The 17,703-nt window shown below is 41.7% G+C and overlaps 1 protein-coding gene across 4 annotated transcripts in view; it reads left to right on the top strand.

The window, feature by feature from the left end:
• TMEM266 (transmembrane protein 266) overlaps positions 1 to 17,703 on the top strand; it is a 42,414-nt gene that overhangs the window by 10,891 nt on the left and 13,820 nt on the right. For all 4 annotated transcript variants that reach the window (XM_089655294.1, XM_089655292.1, XM_089655293.1 and 1 more), the window contains exons 3-9: positions 899 to 995; positions 2,985 to 3,139; positions 3,762 to 3,835; positions 6,164 to 6,220; positions 7,974 to 8,112; positions 8,359 to 8,474; positions 12,701 to 12,878. In XM_089655294.1, the coding sequence (XP_089511420.1) occupies positions 982 to 995; positions 2,985 to 3,139; positions 3,762 to 3,835; positions 6,164 to 6,220; positions 7,974 to 8,112; positions 8,359 to 8,474; positions 12,701 to 12,878 (733 nt within the window). In that variant the 5' untranslated portion in view covers positions 899 to 981. The remainder of the gene's footprint in view (positions 1 to 898; positions 996 to 2,984; positions 3,140 to 3,761; positions 3,836 to 6,163; positions 6,221 to 7,973; positions 8,113 to 8,358; positions 8,475 to 12,700; positions 12,879 to 17,703) is intronic.

The following is a 17,703-nucleotide window of genomic DNA, read 5'->3' as shown; positions in this document are numbered from 1 at the left end:
ACTGTAATATCTTATCTTCATTTTGTAAAGTGCTGCATAAACTGTTGGCACTATACAAATCCTGTATAATATGGATAATAATAAAATCTGACCAAAGACAAGATACTAGCTGCAGGAAAGCACTGCTTATAATATTAAAGTGGACCTGCAGAGTGTTCTGTGATTAGATGATGGGCATCTCCTCTAATCACAAGGCCCTTTGCAGTCAGGGTAAGAATACTAACAGTTGTATAAATGAAGGAAGTGGGCAGAAGAGGTGGTGAGAGGTGCTACTCTTTCACACTAGCAGCAGCCGATGTTCTGTCCAGCAGTGCCAGAAGATCAGTTCTGTGGGAGGACCTGGCGGTAGTTGGGAGAAGACTCCTACACTATGCAGCAGCTAGCAAGACGTGGGACGCATTACACTACAGTTAAGTCCGTGATGCTTCATAGCAAAAAATTTAATTATACTTTCATTAAAAAAAAATATATAAAAAGGTATTTGTCTAGTTTGAGAGGGTGTTTTGAGTCTGCTGCAGGCAGAAGAAACATTTACCCAATCTTACTGAGATTGTAAATTTTTAGCCAGTCACAAGGTGAGAGGCAGCCATGGAAGAGCTGATCTGTGTTATACATTTGTGATCATGGCCAAAAACTGTACGAGCACCATGATTTACATCAGTATGTCGTCTGTGAGCCAGCATCTCAGTCCAGATAGTGCCTGACCAAGGATGGTGCCATCCTTCTAAAAAGAGAGGCAGATTAAGGCATTGTCTGGGGAAACTAGTGTGGTAACTGTGAGATCATACCTATACCTATAAATGTTGCATCTTCGCATTTCTTATCATACATGCACTTGACACAAATTATGTTTGGTGCTGTAATGTAGGTATAATAACTTGCTTTTCTTCTTTTGCAGGTGATTTCCAAAGAGGCATTTTCTGCAGTTTGAGGAACAGCTAGCATTTGAATTATGAATGTGACAACCATTTGTATATCATCATGGCAAATCCACAGTATGTACTGCTGTGTTTATTCAAAACTTGATTTTAATTCTTGGTTGTTCTACAAGTGATTAATTTGAAAGAGAAGTTTGGGAATAAAATAAAAACCTTTATACTCTCCTAGGTGGATGCAGCTTTGGTTCAATGCTGAATCTGTCTCCTGCTGCTTTTAAGACCAAGAACTGAGTGATCAAAGACCATTGATCACTCAGTTCTCAGTCTTCACTCAGAAGACAGGCGCTGACTATCAGTCACCGACTCTCTGCTTTGCCCCCTCCAACGCTCACTGGAGCGCCAGGCTGTGGAGGGGGCAGGAGTGGCTGGCTTAGTCTCCCAGTGGCTCAGTGATGTCAGCCAACAGCGGGGTTTAGCCCACTGTTGGTGGAAAATGGATCACCTGTACAGAAAGAAGTTCACTCAGGTGATCCATAGAAACAGGGCCATAAGAGCTTTGGCCCTACTTCTTTAAAAAGTACTAGACACATGGAGGTAATTCACCTAATATTTAAATGACATCACATTTGGTATATTAATTTTTGCACAGTGGTGGCGAGTATTGCTCGTGTCTTCCATCACTGGGGGTCAGATTCAGCTTCCGACTCCTGTGCTGCAGATTCAGCAGGCTAAAGTCCACTGTCAGCTGACATCATAGGGACGGTCCAAGTTCTGCAGGGATCCTGACAATAATGGGGCAGCACATTGGCTGAATGGTTAGTACTTCCACCTGGCAGTAATAAGGTTGTTGGTTTGAATCTCAACCATGGCACCACCTGCCAAGATTTTGCATGTTCTCCCTGTGCCTGCGTGTGTTTCCTCCGGGTACTCCGGTTTCCTCCCACATTATAAAGACATGCTGGTAGGTTAATTGCCTCCTGTCTAAATTGGCCCTAGTATGTATGAATGTGAGTTAGGGACCTTAGATTGTACGCTTCTTGAGGGTTAGGGACTGATGTGAATGTACAATATATATATATATATATATATATATATATATATATATATATATATATATATATATATATATATATGTGTGTGTGTATATGTGTGTATGTATGTAGTCTTGCACAGCTGTGCTGTTTTTGAATTGTGACAGCGGGGGCGGGGAGAAGATTCCTCACCCGCTGTAACAATGAGGGACTGGGTCGGAGTAAATATGGGTGTAACATGTTACTAAAGGATAAGTTCACTTTTGGAACATGTTGCATGTTCCATCCATTTTTAGTGTGGAGCATGTAACATGTTCCAGCTTCTGCAGTCTCTCTCTCTCCCACCCAGCACCCCCTTCCCCCTCCCAATCTCCCCTCCCTATGACAGCAGGCCAGGGATCTTCTCCCCACACCTGGTGTCACAATTTCAAAATAGCATGGACAGCAGGGTTCCGCTAACATGTCCATGTCATTCATTCACAATGTCCTGTGAATAAATGGACTAAAACTACTGTCAACCATTGCAGCAGATGGTGTGTTGTTCTCAATGAACTACCAGGGCGCTGGTGGGCAGACGGCTATCCTGAGACTCTGCTGGAGCCTGAGATTGCACCCATGATCTGCTGACTGCAGCTGCAATGCTCTGCAGGCTCCTTAGAAAAAATAATAAATGCACATTTATTACCTGCAAAATAATGTACATTTTTTTCAGAAGGTGAATGTATCCTTTTTAAGCTGACGTCTTTCCCTTAAAAAAACACTTTTAAAGTAATTTGATACCTATAACCTCTATGGCTATGCCCTATGGGTGGAGCGAAGCACATCAGAAGGACGTGACCTGGGAGGAGACTGGCTGAAGCCGTATCTCACATCTGTGTACCTTAGCTGGGTTTCCTGGAGTGTGGCCTTAATTGTTTCAGTGCAGTTTTACCAAAGCCGGTATGAGCTCTTTTGATCCCGGTACCCATCGGCTGTGTGAGACACTGGGGAGTCCTGTAGTGGCCCTTCAAGTGGCGCTGTAAGTTCTAAAGTTCAGATTCAATTTGATACCTTTTTTGTATCATTTCCTTTGTAGGTCAAGCTGGCTGAAGCCATGCTGTGGGAGAAGGGCTACGGTGTGGCACGTGTTTCTGCTGAGTGCTGGAGTGAACAGCTTTTTGGTGGCCTGTGTCATTCTTGTGGTGGTCCTAATGACAGTGGAACTGCTGATAGACACCAAGCTGCTACAGTGTGAGTTCCATCTCAGAATGCATTCTGTGTGATACTGCATACCTTCAGTGTATAATAATGCTCCTGATAGGAAAGGGCAAGTTTAGAGGTTCTGTATATTGCTAATTCCTTTATTATGACCAGTATTAAAAATACTATTGTAAAGACCTTTTTGACAAATAAATATGAAATTATGCTTATACGTACTGTATGTTTATTCTCAGACAGCAGTTGCTGCTTTAGACTCAGTTTCACATTTACCTGTGTGATCTTAGATGCTCTGTTGTCAAAATGTTGTTTTTGGGTTTTTTTTTTTTCTCATGCAAGATCTGATGGAGGGTCACTGTGTTCTTTTCCTATAGCATAGTGGCTGATCTACATCAACTGCTTATTGTAGAGTAGAAATTGTTTTATGACATTGCTAATGTTTTGTGAAAAGGTAGCTTGGGGAGCAGTATATTATTATTATTATTATTATACAGGATTTATATAGCGCCAACAGTTTGCTCAGCGCTTTACAATATAACGGGAGACAATACAGATCAATACAAGAGGGATAGGAGGGCCCTGCTCTTTGAAGCTTACAATCTAATGTATAAAAACTTAACCTTTTCATAATTTTTGTAATTTTTTTTTTTTTTAGTCTCGAATGCAACACAGTGTTCAGGGATCATCCACTGGATAAGCCTGTCTATCTTGTCGATGTTCTTTGTGGAGGTAGGATACTAAAATGATCACTATTGCTGATAAGGTTTGGCTACTTTCCGTATGTTATTTCTTCTTTCATTTTTACTTAACTTAAAGATTAAAAAACTGTTTAGAGAAGAGCCTCCCCACAGGATAGATGCATTGACATTCCAGTCAAAGCTGCCATAAGCTTGCAATGGTGGTTAGTTGTGCAGGCAGGGGTAATGTAACCATCCCCTGAGCAAGCTGTCTGCAGAGCACTCTGTACATTTGTAAGGGTCCCTTTAACAACCGTTCTAGTATATCACTGGAGAGGAGAACAGGAAGAAAAGAGGTCAGCATTGTTTGACTGAAAAGGAGCAATCTGATTGGAATTTCTCCCAACATAGGTCTGCTGGTCATGTCCATGAGCATCCAGACACAAGGTTGTACCTCAATCAATCCAAAACTGGTTGACTGTCACTTCACCTCTAAAGGTCACTTAAAGGTTTAAAAAAACATGACACTAAGGACAAAATACCTCCCTGTTATTTTCATGTTTCCTTGTTCTGACTTCAGTAAACCAATCTAATTACGATGTTCTTCTGCACCTTTACATGTCATTATATGGTTCTTTAGAAAGGTTTGGTGGAAGTGGTGCTGGATCTGAGTTGGAACTACTTTTGGTACTGATGATACCGAGGCCTGCAGATTTAGCAGTGTCAGCATGGCTGTTAGAGCTCTTAAAGCGGTATTCAACCCAAAATCAAACACTTATTATATTCCAGCTTACCAATTCTTCGATGTGGTGGCTGCATTTGTTTTCCCTTTTTGACTTTCTTTCTTTTATTTTTACTTGGTGATCTGGCCAGTAAGCCTGTTGGTTTTTGACAGAACAAGCTTTCCTGCAAGTGTATCGGTTAAGAGTGTTGAGACAAACCATTTACCACTGACAGGAGTGTTTACAATGATCAGATTTTTTTTATTTATTTATTTTTGTTAAACCTTTATCCCTAAAGACGAAAAACCTGCTGGTGTGTGTGCAGTGTGAGCTGGAGTTTGGCTTCACGTTGTTAGTGTATCTTAATCTGCTAGTACATCTAACACTCCCCTCCTCCCCAATTAACAATGCTGCTGTTAAGGGACTTATACCCAAGTATTAGAGGAGACAGGAGGTGCCGAAAGTGAAGGACTGGGTGGATAGGGTGGATCAAATATGTAAATTGGAGGAACTTTATCATTTGAATGAAGATAAGATGGAGAGTCACCATACAAGATGGAACAAATGGGAGGAATTCAAAAAGTCAAGGCTAGCCTTAGAGGTTATGGGGGATTAACATAGAATAATATGGAAACATATTTTGTTCTTCTTTTATAGGGATTACGATCTCCAGAAACTGCACTGAGCAATTATGACACCAATTATTTAATGGTTTAGTAGTTCAGTTGAGAGCACAGGCAACTGTGACAGTTGTTGTTCAGGGCATGTATTTTATGCAACTGCTTTGGGAAACTGTAAAGGTGATGGATTTATTTCTGCTTTAAATTGCAACTGCATTAGCAGAAACAGATACAAAATGTTGATGTACTATGGCCAGATAGGCTGTTCACTTTGCAAGGGAAGTTTTCTTTTGCTTAGTGAATGAGGTGAGGTTCTGCTGACGTCCATCATCTAATAATTTTTTTTTCTTACACATGATTATGTGTTCTTTGCAAGGTAAATTTTTACCACATTCACTGAGTGAAAAGAAAATTCCCTTGAAAAATGAACACCTCTTTACTTTTAGTAAATCAAAGAGACTTTTGCTGTACTTTAACTGCAGTTCATTCACTTGCCAGTGTAATCTGTTTAGATATTTTGGGAGGAATTCAATAGAGCTGCTGTGCCACTGTTCTGGCATTAATCCCTCTTGGTAATGTATTGTGCTAAATTCATAAATCATTTGCAACACTTTTGGTTCTGACAGCGCATTGTGCACCAAATTCAGATAGTTCTAAAATGCATCATTTCCACATTGTGTCACATTGAATGTGCCAAATAGAAAAGTGGAGCTAATGAAGACCAACTCTCCTTTTGGTGTACAGAGGAAAAACTGGCTCAGACAGATTTCCTGAAAGTCTCATGCACTCTAAAAGTGGAGCAGCATGAGCCAAATTCAAGTACTAGTTCTAGACTGGTACATGAATTTGGCACATAAATTCGACACTTTCTTCACCACTTTTAGAATGCACGAGAGACACTTTCACAAAATCTGCCTGTGCAGTCTTTATGAATTCCAGGGATTGTGTTTATAGTGATGTGTTATCTCTACATGCAAAAATAGGAAAAATATATTTTCTTTGTATGTATTATATATTTTTTTCTAATCTTTTATTCAGACTGTGCTAAGAATTACCATCCTTGGCATATGGGATTATATTGAAAATAAAGTTGAGGTGAGTATTTCTGCTCTTTTTCTTTAAGTGCATGTAAACCCTAAGGCTTGGTTCACACTGCGGGGACTTGGGATCCGATTTTGTGAGACCCCAAGTCACATGACGTGAAATCCCATGTTGGTCAATGAGAGCTGCCTTAATTAGCACTACTGAAGTTGCTCTGACATTAGAAAAGGTTCCTGGTACTACTTCAAGGCATCTTCTGCCTGACCTTTGCCCATGGACTTTAATGGAAGTCGGATCTTCATCTGTATTGATGTGATTTGGATCCGACATTAAAACATTTTGAGTAAAAAAATGCGTGGGGTCACCCCCCCATCCATATCAGGCTCTTCAGGTCTGGTATGTATTTTAGGGGAAACCCCATGCCAAAATGTGAAAAGAAAATTGAGTGCCCCCCTACCCCAAAATCCATACCAGACTCTAATCCGAGCATGCAGCCCGGTAGGTCAGGAAAGGGGAGAACCATCGAGCAGCCCCCCCCTTCCTCAATGCATCTTGTCCCCTCTCCCAATGCACCTTGTCCCCTCTAATCATTCACTACAAAAGTGTCAAAAGAGTACACAATTTTTGACCAGTCTTTTTTTATTAAAAAATCAAACATAAAAATGTCCCCTGAAGTAGATTCAACGTCAATCACGATGAACGCCTTCAACCCAAAAAAAAAGAGCTTTGCTCCAGCAAAAGGCTTCCGCAGTCTGACAGCTCTGCCATCTGACAGTTCTGAAATAAGCTAAGGGGCGGGGTCATCTGGTGATGTAATCAGGTGGCCCTGCCCCTTAGCTATTTAAGAACTGTTTTTGTTTTGTTTTTTTTGTGTTGGAGGCTTTCATCGTAATTGATGTCGGATCCACTTCAGGGGACAACTTTTTTTTTTTTTTTAAATGAATGTCAAAAAAAGGTGTTGTGTTTTTATGCTCTTTTGATGAATGAGTAAGGGTAGCTATGTACCCCATACTCATTCACGGGGGGAGTGATCTGATCAAGTCACCTCTTGCAGACCCCCCACAACCACCATCCAGGGTTGTGGGGAAGAGGCCCTTGTCCTCATTAACATGGGTACAAGCCCCCCTGTCATGTTGAGGGCCTGGTATGGTTCAGGAGGGGGGCGCTCACTTGTCCCCCTTTTCTGGCTTTCCAGGCTGCATGTTCGGATAATGGTCTGGTATGGATTTTGGAGGGGGACCCCACACCTTGGCATGAAAGTCACTTCAAAGTTGCATCAAGTCGCCAACAAATCACCAGGAAGTCGCCTGGCAAAGTTGCACCATAAGTTGCTAAAATAGTCATAAACAAATGCCCTTTGTAAAATAAAATTTATATTTTCTTAAACCTTTGTTAAATATTATCATTCCTGAAGCCTGTCTGCAGCCACTTCTGTCCACATGCATACAGTCTGCATGTACATCATTTTAGGGCAGTCTCCATTGCGAGTCTGTGTGTGGCTCAGTGACAATGCAGAACAATTGTTAGACACACAGGGTTGTCACTTTATTAGTGGAAGTGTCTCCACAATGATCCTCATGGGAGGATCACCAGGTATTACCCATAGCCCAAAGCAAGTATTTTCTAATCCATTCAGCAGGACGAATATCTGATAACCTGTCTAGAGTTTCAAATTAGTGTCATTTTTTTTTTTTTAGTAAAAGATCTCATGTTACACCAACAACAGGCCACTTATTGTGTTGAAAATGGTAATTCTTTATGTTCCTGTATCCTCTTTTTATATTACTTTGTTCTGTGTGTTGCACAGGTACTGGATGGAGCTGTCATTATTCTCTCTCTAGCTCCTATGGTTGCTTCCACTGTGGCTAATGGGCCAAGTAGTCCATGGGATGCCATCAGTCTCTTCATTTCCCTGAGGATTTGGAGAGTAAAGAGAATTATTGATGGTGAGTCAGGTTCGTTTGCTATACAGTACTATCCATATATAGTGGATTAGGTGTGGTCAGTTGCTATATTTTGGTTACATGCAGCCATAGAATTGTTTGTTTGTATTTCTTTCTTTTTTTTTTTATTAATCTTGTAGAAATGAATAATCGTAAATAAGTGTTAAGCATTTTAAATGTTTTTTTTTTTTTTTGTAAAATATTACAGTTAGTAAACTGTGCACATGTTCTTTTGCTTGTTTTCTGCAGCTTACGTCTTACCTGTGAAAGTAGAAATGGAGATTGTGGTGCAGCAGTATGAGAAAGCCAAGCTTATCCAGGAGGAGCAGCTGGAAAGGCTAACACAGATGTGCCAAGAGCAAGCGGTCAGTTGAGTGTAGATGGCAGTTGAGTGCTTACAGTGTGGTAGAGATGTGCAGCAAGTGATATGTGATGTTCTTTAAAGCAGAACAGGCAGATATACAATATGCAAATTAATGAAGCCATATGTATACATTAATACATCAATAAAGTACATCTATGAACAGACTGTGGGCATGGAACTACATTTTTAAACAACATTTAGTTTGGACTGCTTTTGGATGTCTGTAGGTTCCTCATCATCAAGCTGTGTCACTCCTTGGAAGATAACGTAGGATTTTAGTACTCACAATAAAATCCTTTTTTCAGTCTATTGAGGGACACAACTCGCTTCCCTCATATGTTGCCATTCTCTTTATGGACTACATGCTACAACTGAGCAGGTGTGAGTTGGGAAGGAATTGTATAGCCTCAAGAGTTGACCTTTAGTTTATGTACCTAGTGTCCATTTCCCCTGTAGATGGCACAGTAAAATCCCTAGGTTGCTTGTTATGTTTAAGTTGTATCCCTCAATGGACTTAGAGAGTCGAGTTGAGTTGAGTTAAAAAAACATCATAATTATTATTAGTGCAAGTAATGTGAGTACCTGAATTTGATTTGATATTGACCTCTTGCAGTCCTCTCTACAGGTCAGGTTTGGAAAGGGAGAAGTAGAACAAAGAGCCAGTCGGATGGTCAGGTGTGATGTAATGCTCATATTTTATCAAAAACATGCAGTCAGGAGAAGATGGCAGAGTTCAATAGTGTGCTGCTTTTCCCTTCACTGTCCAGTCATGGGCTGTGGGAAGGGGGAAGACCTGTAAGTCTAGATTTATTGCGCCAGAGATAAAAAAAAAAAAAAAAAAAAAAAAAATCACCTTTCCTACCAAGACAGAATATAGTGGATAAAAAAAATGTATATGTACAAGTGATATAAAAATGCAAACCAAAATTAAACTGTGCTCTGCGCAATTAATAAAATAAACAAGGATAGATACAATAATTGTTCAAAAACGTCAGTATGAAGTAGGTGCAAATATATATCATGTGTAAAAACAATCCTTACATTGTGTAAGTCCTTCTACAATGTTGTCCAGTCCTCAGATGTTTAACTCCCAGGAGTAAAACAAGTGTCCAAGCACAGATTGTTTGTTTGCAATGTGTGAATCAATGTGCAGCATATGCAGGTGTTTGTTTTGTTCAGACCTGTCCCACCAGACCAAACAGAGATGACCAGTTAGCTGAAGCACTGTTATTAAATCCAGTATTGGTTTTCTTTTTCCACAGGCTTTTTGCATGTGTTCCTTCAATAAATATGCAAGTCAAAGACTGAGAGAGTCATAGTGTAACACGATATATTAAAAACAGATAAAACCATAAAGTAAAATACCTTACAAATGCTGTGCTTCTCGCAGCACTAAGAGTTCAACACTCAATATTGTACCAACCTACTGCTGAATGTATGCACCCCCCTTATTTTTGGTGTGATGTCATAGTGTGCGTCCCTGACCTGCATGTTTTGTCACAATTACTTAAGTGTAGCCTGAGTATAGGGGAGATGTTTTACCTGCCAAATGATTTGTATTTTATCTCTGTGTTTGGCTGGAGGTCAGATTTAAAGGAAACCTTCTACAGAAAAAAGTATGCAAATAAGGACTTCTGATTTTACTCATATTTTCCAAGGCTACATACCTGTCCCGGGTCAGACACTCAAATTACTCAAGTCAAGGGATCAGCATAACAGCCAGGCAATTTGTATTTTAATAGGGAAATCGGCAAAGTCCGTCTCCATATTACTCTTAGGAAAAACTTACCGTAAATAAAGTAAGCATGTCAAAAACTAAACACAACATATTTCTGAGCTGAATCTGTAGAGCCCAAAAATGTTATAAGCCTTGATGAACAAACCCATACAAAGTTATAGTTAAGTAGCAACCACGAGCTTAGAGGCAATTTTTATTTTATTCCAGCTCTCACGGATAATTAAACATTCCTGTTGCACAGTTTAGCTCATAATTGGAAGAATATGTTCTTTCTATTATTGGAAGGCAGTCTGATCCTAACACCAATGGTGAACAGGCTACCTTTCCTTTCCGTTGCAGCTATACTTTGTGCAGATGTTTTAGCTTTGATTCAAAGCACACTATGCCTTGGCTTGCTTCACAGGTTACTGCCTGGCATGCTTTTGCAGTCACTTGGTGCATGTCAATAATTATGTCTCTGTTTTCCAAGCAGTCATTATATAAATGCAGAGATCCCTACCTACTTGGCATACCAACCACAAAGGCCATGGCCTTGCAGGTCAACGGAGATGCACAGAATAACTTGGCTGGGAGAGGTGATAAAAGTTTCTTTAAATTACAAAAATTCCTACATCTTTCCAATCATTTGCAAAATTTCTCCTCTTCTACTCAATATAACTTTCTTAAACCCTATTCTTCACTTAAAAAACTAACTTAAAAACAAAAGTCAAACTAATGTTGTACAGCCTGAATACATCTCTATACCTATACTGAACTTTTTATTGTTTACTCCTGCATACGATATTGAGCTTGTTTGTTGATAATATAAAAAAAACTGCAACCACTGGATGACGCAACCCAAACTTTCCAGTACTGTAGAAATACCAACAAGTTTTTTTATTTTTAGGTTTTTTTAGTACCTGTTCTAAAAATACCTGTTATGGTATACAAAATATAAAGTACATATATTTTTAGGTAGACTGGTAGTAACAACCTAAGAGAGGGAAGAACATGAATAATGACAGTTAGATTTGTTGGCTGATATTGTGTTCTGTAAAGCTAAACTTCTGATACTGCCATTTTCAGGCTCTTCATGCTAAAAGCTTCTGGCAGATTGCTAAAACCAGTGGTGGGATACACATACATCTAAATGATATGATTAAGCAGCTGCATGTGATACTACTTAGTCTGTTTTTGCTTGTGTTTGAGTCGAATTATGGCAAAATTCATATGCCATCATTTTGATTTTTGAACACTAGATGGCAGTAATTATTTTTTCCAAACTATAGCCAGCACCCTAGGTCATGATTCAGCCAAATCTTTAACTTTTTATACCGCTTTACTTCCTTCATAGAGAGAATCTTTGCCTAATTCTCTATGCCTGTTTACGTTACCACTCTGGGTCTAGGCAAGTATGTTGGTCTGACCTGCACAGAAAAATAACAATAATACAAGTTCCTGCCATTCAACCTTTTCTGAATAAAGGGGTCAATTCATTAAAGGTTACTGCATGCGATAGGAAGGTCACGTTATTCATTTTCCAGAAATATTGCATGAGATAATAAGAGCCCAAAAAAATGAGATAATTCATTACGGTCAATTCATTAAAAAACACACATTCATTGTTTATCACAAGTTGTTTGCCGGCAGTATTTTAGAAATGTACAAAATAACAATTAGAGGAACTCTGAACTGGCCAGAAAGTGAAAACTATACAATGTATCAGTGTGCAAATGTTCTCCTCAGAGCTCAGAAATGAAAATAAATTGTAACGTTTCATCAGAGGGAGATCATTTTGTGAATTGAAGTACACTACAATGTTTTTCGTAGTTTCACAGTATTTCTGTGTGCATTCTGGTACAGTGTTAGCCTGCAAAAAAACCTGAAAAAGAACGCAAAATTTAAGTGGTAAATATCGCAAAGCATAAATATTATTTAACACATTCGGTAAATACTGCAAGTTTTTTTAGTGAATTGACTACTTTTTAAATACCACATGAGTTATTTTAAATCAAATTCATGTGGTATTTATCTCTTAGTGAATTGACCCCAAAATATCTTATTAAAGTGGAACTGCACTGCATCTGAGCACCACAAACCAAAGATGCTATTTGATTTATTTTTAATATTCAAAGCAAACTCCCCCATCCATCCATGTCTCTGTGCTTTATTTTACTGAGAAATATTTTTGAAAAACACCCCTCTAGCATTTCTGGCAGTGGCCATCTTGAGTAAGGGCAAATGATTTATGTAGCAATTACTTCCTGGAATCCATTTGCCCTTAGCTCAGGTATAGGCGGAGCTGAAAACCCTCCCTCCTCTCCTGAAGACTGCTGGGATGTATGACATCATTTTACCTAGGCATTCAAACCAAAACTTAAGAAATGTTGAAAAAAAAAAACAAGTAAATATAATATACTTTCCTATCTATTTACTAATGCTAGCAGCATAAGGATTAAAAATAGTCCATGTTGACTGAGCCAATATTTATCATCTTTTCTGTTTTTCAGTTTGAGATCAGGCAGCTGAGGGCACATCTTGCTCAGCAAGACCTGGATTTGGTTGCAGAGAGAGAACGAGCTTTAAAACTTCCACATGACCTTCAAAACAAAAGCGACAGGTTCAAGGTCTTGGCAAACAGGGATTTTGATGACGAGGCTACAGAAAGTATCACAGAACTAGCTCATGGTGAGTACAAAACATACTGATTGATGAACAGTATCTACACAAGTATTGGATGTATACAACCTGCTGCTGAAAAATTTCCCTCCCAGTATTCATAGACAGAAGATTATTATTATTATACAGAATTTATAAAGCGCCAATAGTTCGCTCAGCGCTGTACATTACAGAGGGGGACAGAACAATACCAATACAATGCAAACCATGAGGGGATCGAGGGCCCTGCTCTTTCAAGCTTACAATCTAAAAGATAACGATAACCAAGGGTGCAGTCAGTTCATGACAGTTATTTATACCGTACTAACAATAACTTAACTCTTATTTGTTGATCACTTCACTCTGTGATCATTAACAGTCATCAATTCAAACCATATAGATTAAAAAACCTTCAGCCTTTACAGCCACTTTACTTTCATGCATTCTATGCATAAAGGTAAAAAACCTTCTGTGTGCAGCAGCCCCCCCAATACTCGCCTAAGTCCCCTCTCGATCCAGCGATGTGCACTGGAGTCTCGGCTGTCCTGAGACTCCCTCTCCTCATTGTCTGAGACAGCAGCGGGAACCAATGGCTCCCGCTGCTGTCAGTCACAGCCAGCGAGCTAATGAGGAGAGAGGGGTGACTCCGTGTGTGAATGGACGCATTGGGGCAGCAGCTCAGGAGCATGCTTGCTCGGGTGCCCCCATATCAAGCTGCTTGGAGGGGCCAGGAGCGCTACCGGGGGACCCAAGAAGAGGAGAATCGGGGCTGCTCTGTGCAAAACCATTGCACAGAGCAGGTAAGAATGACACGTTTTTCATTTATTTTTTTTAATTGCCTTTAGTATCACTATAACTATCTCAGTGTAGTGGTTTATTCACAGATGTGATTGTGCCAGTGCATATTGTTGGACCTTTCACATTTTCTTCTGCATTCAACCTTTACCAACTAAATGGGTTTTCCTGGGAATCTAGTTATATTTTATTGTTTCCAAATATAATAGTTCATGAAAAATATGAAAGAATGTCAGCCACACTCCACTTAGTGCCTCTTGCATTTTTAATTATCAATGAATTGATTCCCATATCTTTGTGAGCAAGGTAGGAGTGATGAAACGCATCAAGAATAGGCTGGTTTTTGGGTGGAGACATTACTGTATGCAGTCAAACCATTGACTAATAAAAAAAATACTGTAAGGGGTTAAATCCTTTGCTCAGTTACAGCAAGAAAAAGAACTCCCCCCCCCCCCCCCCCCCCCACAACAAACTTTTTTTTTTTTTTTATACACTTTCTACAAACTAACATCCGATACCCTGTGGGTCCCAGGATGCTCCTTTCCTAGAGTCTAAATGTGCCTCTGACCCACATGCCCTTGGTATGATCTCTTCCCCTACTTGCAGCTTCTAACACCCTGTCCCAGCAGCCACCCTTGTACACTGAAAAGTGGGTGATGGATCTAGACACAGAATTGGATGCCCAAGCCTGGGCTTAGATTTGAGACGCCACCAATCTCCACAAATGTACAGCCAGAGGAAACTAACTATAAAGTTATCAATAGGTGGTACCTTGCCCCCACTAGAATGGTTCACTATATCTCTGGAACACTCTGCTCAGTGTTTCCACAACTGTGGACAGATTGGCTCGTTTCTTCACACTTGGTGGCATAAGATACAATGCATGAAGATAAAAAAACCTTGAACCTTTACAACCACTTTAAGCCACCCAGAATAAACAAGCATACCTTTTAAATTGCTGATGTACTGTGAACAATCGCTAAAGCATGGCATTGCCCCACTTTGTCCCCGAGTGAGACGTGAGATCTAGAATTAACACTATTCAGCTGCATGAATAGATCCAAGAACATCTAATGCATGAGGTCAAAAAATACCAGGCAGTCTGGAGATCATGGACCTCACGCTACCTTCTGGCGGGTTTTGACCAAGAACTGCTGCGTTTTATAGTTGGGTTAGCAATTCTGTCCACTGCCCCTCCCTCCTTCTCTTACCCCATCCCTCATGGCCCTAATAATCCCCCCCCTGATTTATTTTTATTTTTTCCTACCATCCCCCCTCCTTCCAACTGTCACTGTGGTCGTTTCATCCTAGTTACTGACACAATTCCTGACTGTTTCTGCTGGAACTCAATACTATGTTTGTTGTACATTATGTTTGCTTACTTGTGATTCCATTCAATCTTTATGTACATTTATAATATTTAACCGGCAAAGCTCATCTGTAGATGTACACGTTCAAAATGATTATAAAAAGTACTGTAAGAGGAGCTAAGTGGAGAGCAGCCGACATTCTTTCCTATTTTTAATTGAGAGTGGAGAAAGACTACAATGGCCAGCACTCAGGTTGTCCATATAGAAGGGAGGCCAGTCTTCACTGGAGCTATGGATTTGTATGATGGTTTATGGGTGTATTCTGGACCTCAAGCAAAAGCTAAGACCTAAATTATTTTGCTTTTATACATGTACATGTTATTCGTAAGAAATTCAGAACTAGCAATGCTGTCCATGTGCTGCTTCTTCAAGTTCCAGCTTTTGCATACATATAGTAAAATACAAAACATGTTTTGAACCATTGGGAAATTTTTTGAAGGGTGCTGTGAATTATTCCTCATTTTCTGTTATAAATCTGGTGTCATGGTCACACCAGAGGTTGTTCACAACCTTTGCATTTTGAACCCAAGTTTATTATTTTTTAACCTAGCTTCTCTCATAATGTATGCTTCATACAGATCGAGATCAAGTATGCGAGATGCAGTCTTGCTTTACTCCTTAACCAACTGAACCTTTTCTATACAAACATTGATTGTGCACTGAGCCAGGGGTGTATTTGCCGCGAGGTAAACAAGGCGTTTGCCTAGGGCGGCACTTTTTAGGGGGGCGGCACGGCGGCACCGCCCCCCCCCCCCTTCCCACGGAAGGGACAGTAAGTACAGGGGCAGGCTGCTGTGTCTTACCTGGGTCCGCGACTCTGTGTCCCAGTCCCATGTCAATCCGGTCCACGAAGCACTGCTGGAGGAGGGGTAAAGAGGTTGTCCGGTCAGCGGGTCCGGTGTCATTTCCCTGGATTGCGATGTGTGGGCGGGATGACATGCCGCCCCTGTCATCTGGCCACACCCCTGGGATCACTCAACAGCCTATAGCAGCTTGTCCCTCCCTCTGCAAGCTCCGCCTCCTCGCTGGTGATTGGCCGCTGGGAACTGTAGCTCAGGAAAGGCACACAGGCAGCCAATCACTGGAGAGGAGGCGAAGCTTGAAGAGGAGTCGTCGAGCAGCAGCACGAAGATCAAAGAAGATCTAGTGAGGGAGCAGCTGGAGCGAGTGAAGCGGAAGGTGGCCGGAGAAGGAAGACAGCTGACTGTAAAGTGTCTGGGCCGTGCAGATGGTGCTGCTGCAGCCAGGTATGCTGGCTGTGGATGGGAGAGGGAGGAAGCGAGCCCAGGCTGGAGCAGGGGTCAGCAAGGTAAGTATCATTGGTGTCAGCAGGAGGAATAGTGCCCCATCATTGGTGTCACTGATACCAACGATGGGGCACTATTCCTCCCCCCACCGATCCCAACGATGGGGCACTATTCCTCCCCCCACCGACCCCCAACGACGGGGCACTATTCCTCCCCCCACCGACCCCCAACGACGGGGCACTCGTCCTCCCCCCACCGACCCCCAACGACGGGGCACTCGTCCTCCCCCCACCGACCCCCAACGACGGGGCACTCGTCCTCCCCCCACCGACCCCCAACGACGGGGCACTCGTCCTCCCCCCAACGACGGGGCACTCGTCCTCCCCCCACCGACCCCCAACGACGGGGCACTCGTCCTCCCCCCACCGACCCCCAACGACGGAGCACTCGTCCTCCCCCTACCGACCCCCAACGACGGGGCACTCGTCCTCCCCCCACCGACGGGGCACTCGTCCTCCCCCCACCGACGGGGCACTCGTCCTCCCCCCACCGACGGGGCACTCGTCCTCCCCCCACCGACCCCCAACGACGGGGCACCGTCGTTGTTGTCAGTGGAAGGAATAGTGACCCATCGTTGTCAGTGGGTGGAGCTCTAATAGGAAGAGGTGGAGCCTAAATAGGAAGGGGTGGGTCTTAAACAGGAAGGGGTGGGACAAATTTAGATGCGGGGGTGCCCGATTTTAGTCTTGCCTAGGGCAGCACAAAACCAAAATACACCACTGCACTGAGCATCTTCTCACAGCCCCAACCTCCCATGTGACAGGAAGCCATATTCACACCAGTAAAAAAAGCTCCAGTTTTCACTTTTCCTGTCAATGCCCAGATCTCTTTAGTACCACTGCCTCATCATTGCTCCTCATGTTTTGGGCCTTATTTCATACATAGTGCAAGCAGCACAGCGCTATGTACAGTTATCTGTAGTATCCAATCAGAGTTCACTGTACAGAGGCAAGACTTTTACAAGGTGGATTCTGATTGGTTGCCATGGTACTACATGTTGCAGTTAGTGCTTTGCTCCTTGCACTGTTTTATTTATTAAGCATGTTTTGATTTTTATTAACTAGTTGAGGACACAGATCATGCTACACATGCCCAAACAAATTCTTCAGTACAGGACATGTGTAGTACTCCCAATCCTTCTACCCTTCTGCTGCCCCCCCCCCCCCCCCTCAGCTTTTAAAACTACGCTATGAGTTGCTGTAAAAATACACCATTACGAACAGCTGCTGCTGATAGAACCGTATGACACGGGCCTCATTCATATCTGGAGTTTTGGGATCTCAGGCAGAATCACTGTGATTATGCCTGTGATTTCAACACACACTGCAATAGTGGCAAAACGCACCAAGTGTGTTCAGGTGCGATTTATTTTTAATGGCACCT

The sequence above is a fragment of the Staurois parvus genome, unplaced genomic scaffold (genome assembly GCF_062004578.1).
Source record: "Staurois parvus isolate SC_StPar_1 unplaced genomic scaffold, SC_StPar_1.0 ptg000832l, whole genome shotgun sequence".
Taxonomy (NCBI): Eukaryota; Metazoa; Chordata; class Amphibia; order Anura; family Ranidae; genus Staurois; species Staurois parvus.
This window is presented reverse-complemented; position numbering and strand designations above follow the sequence as displayed.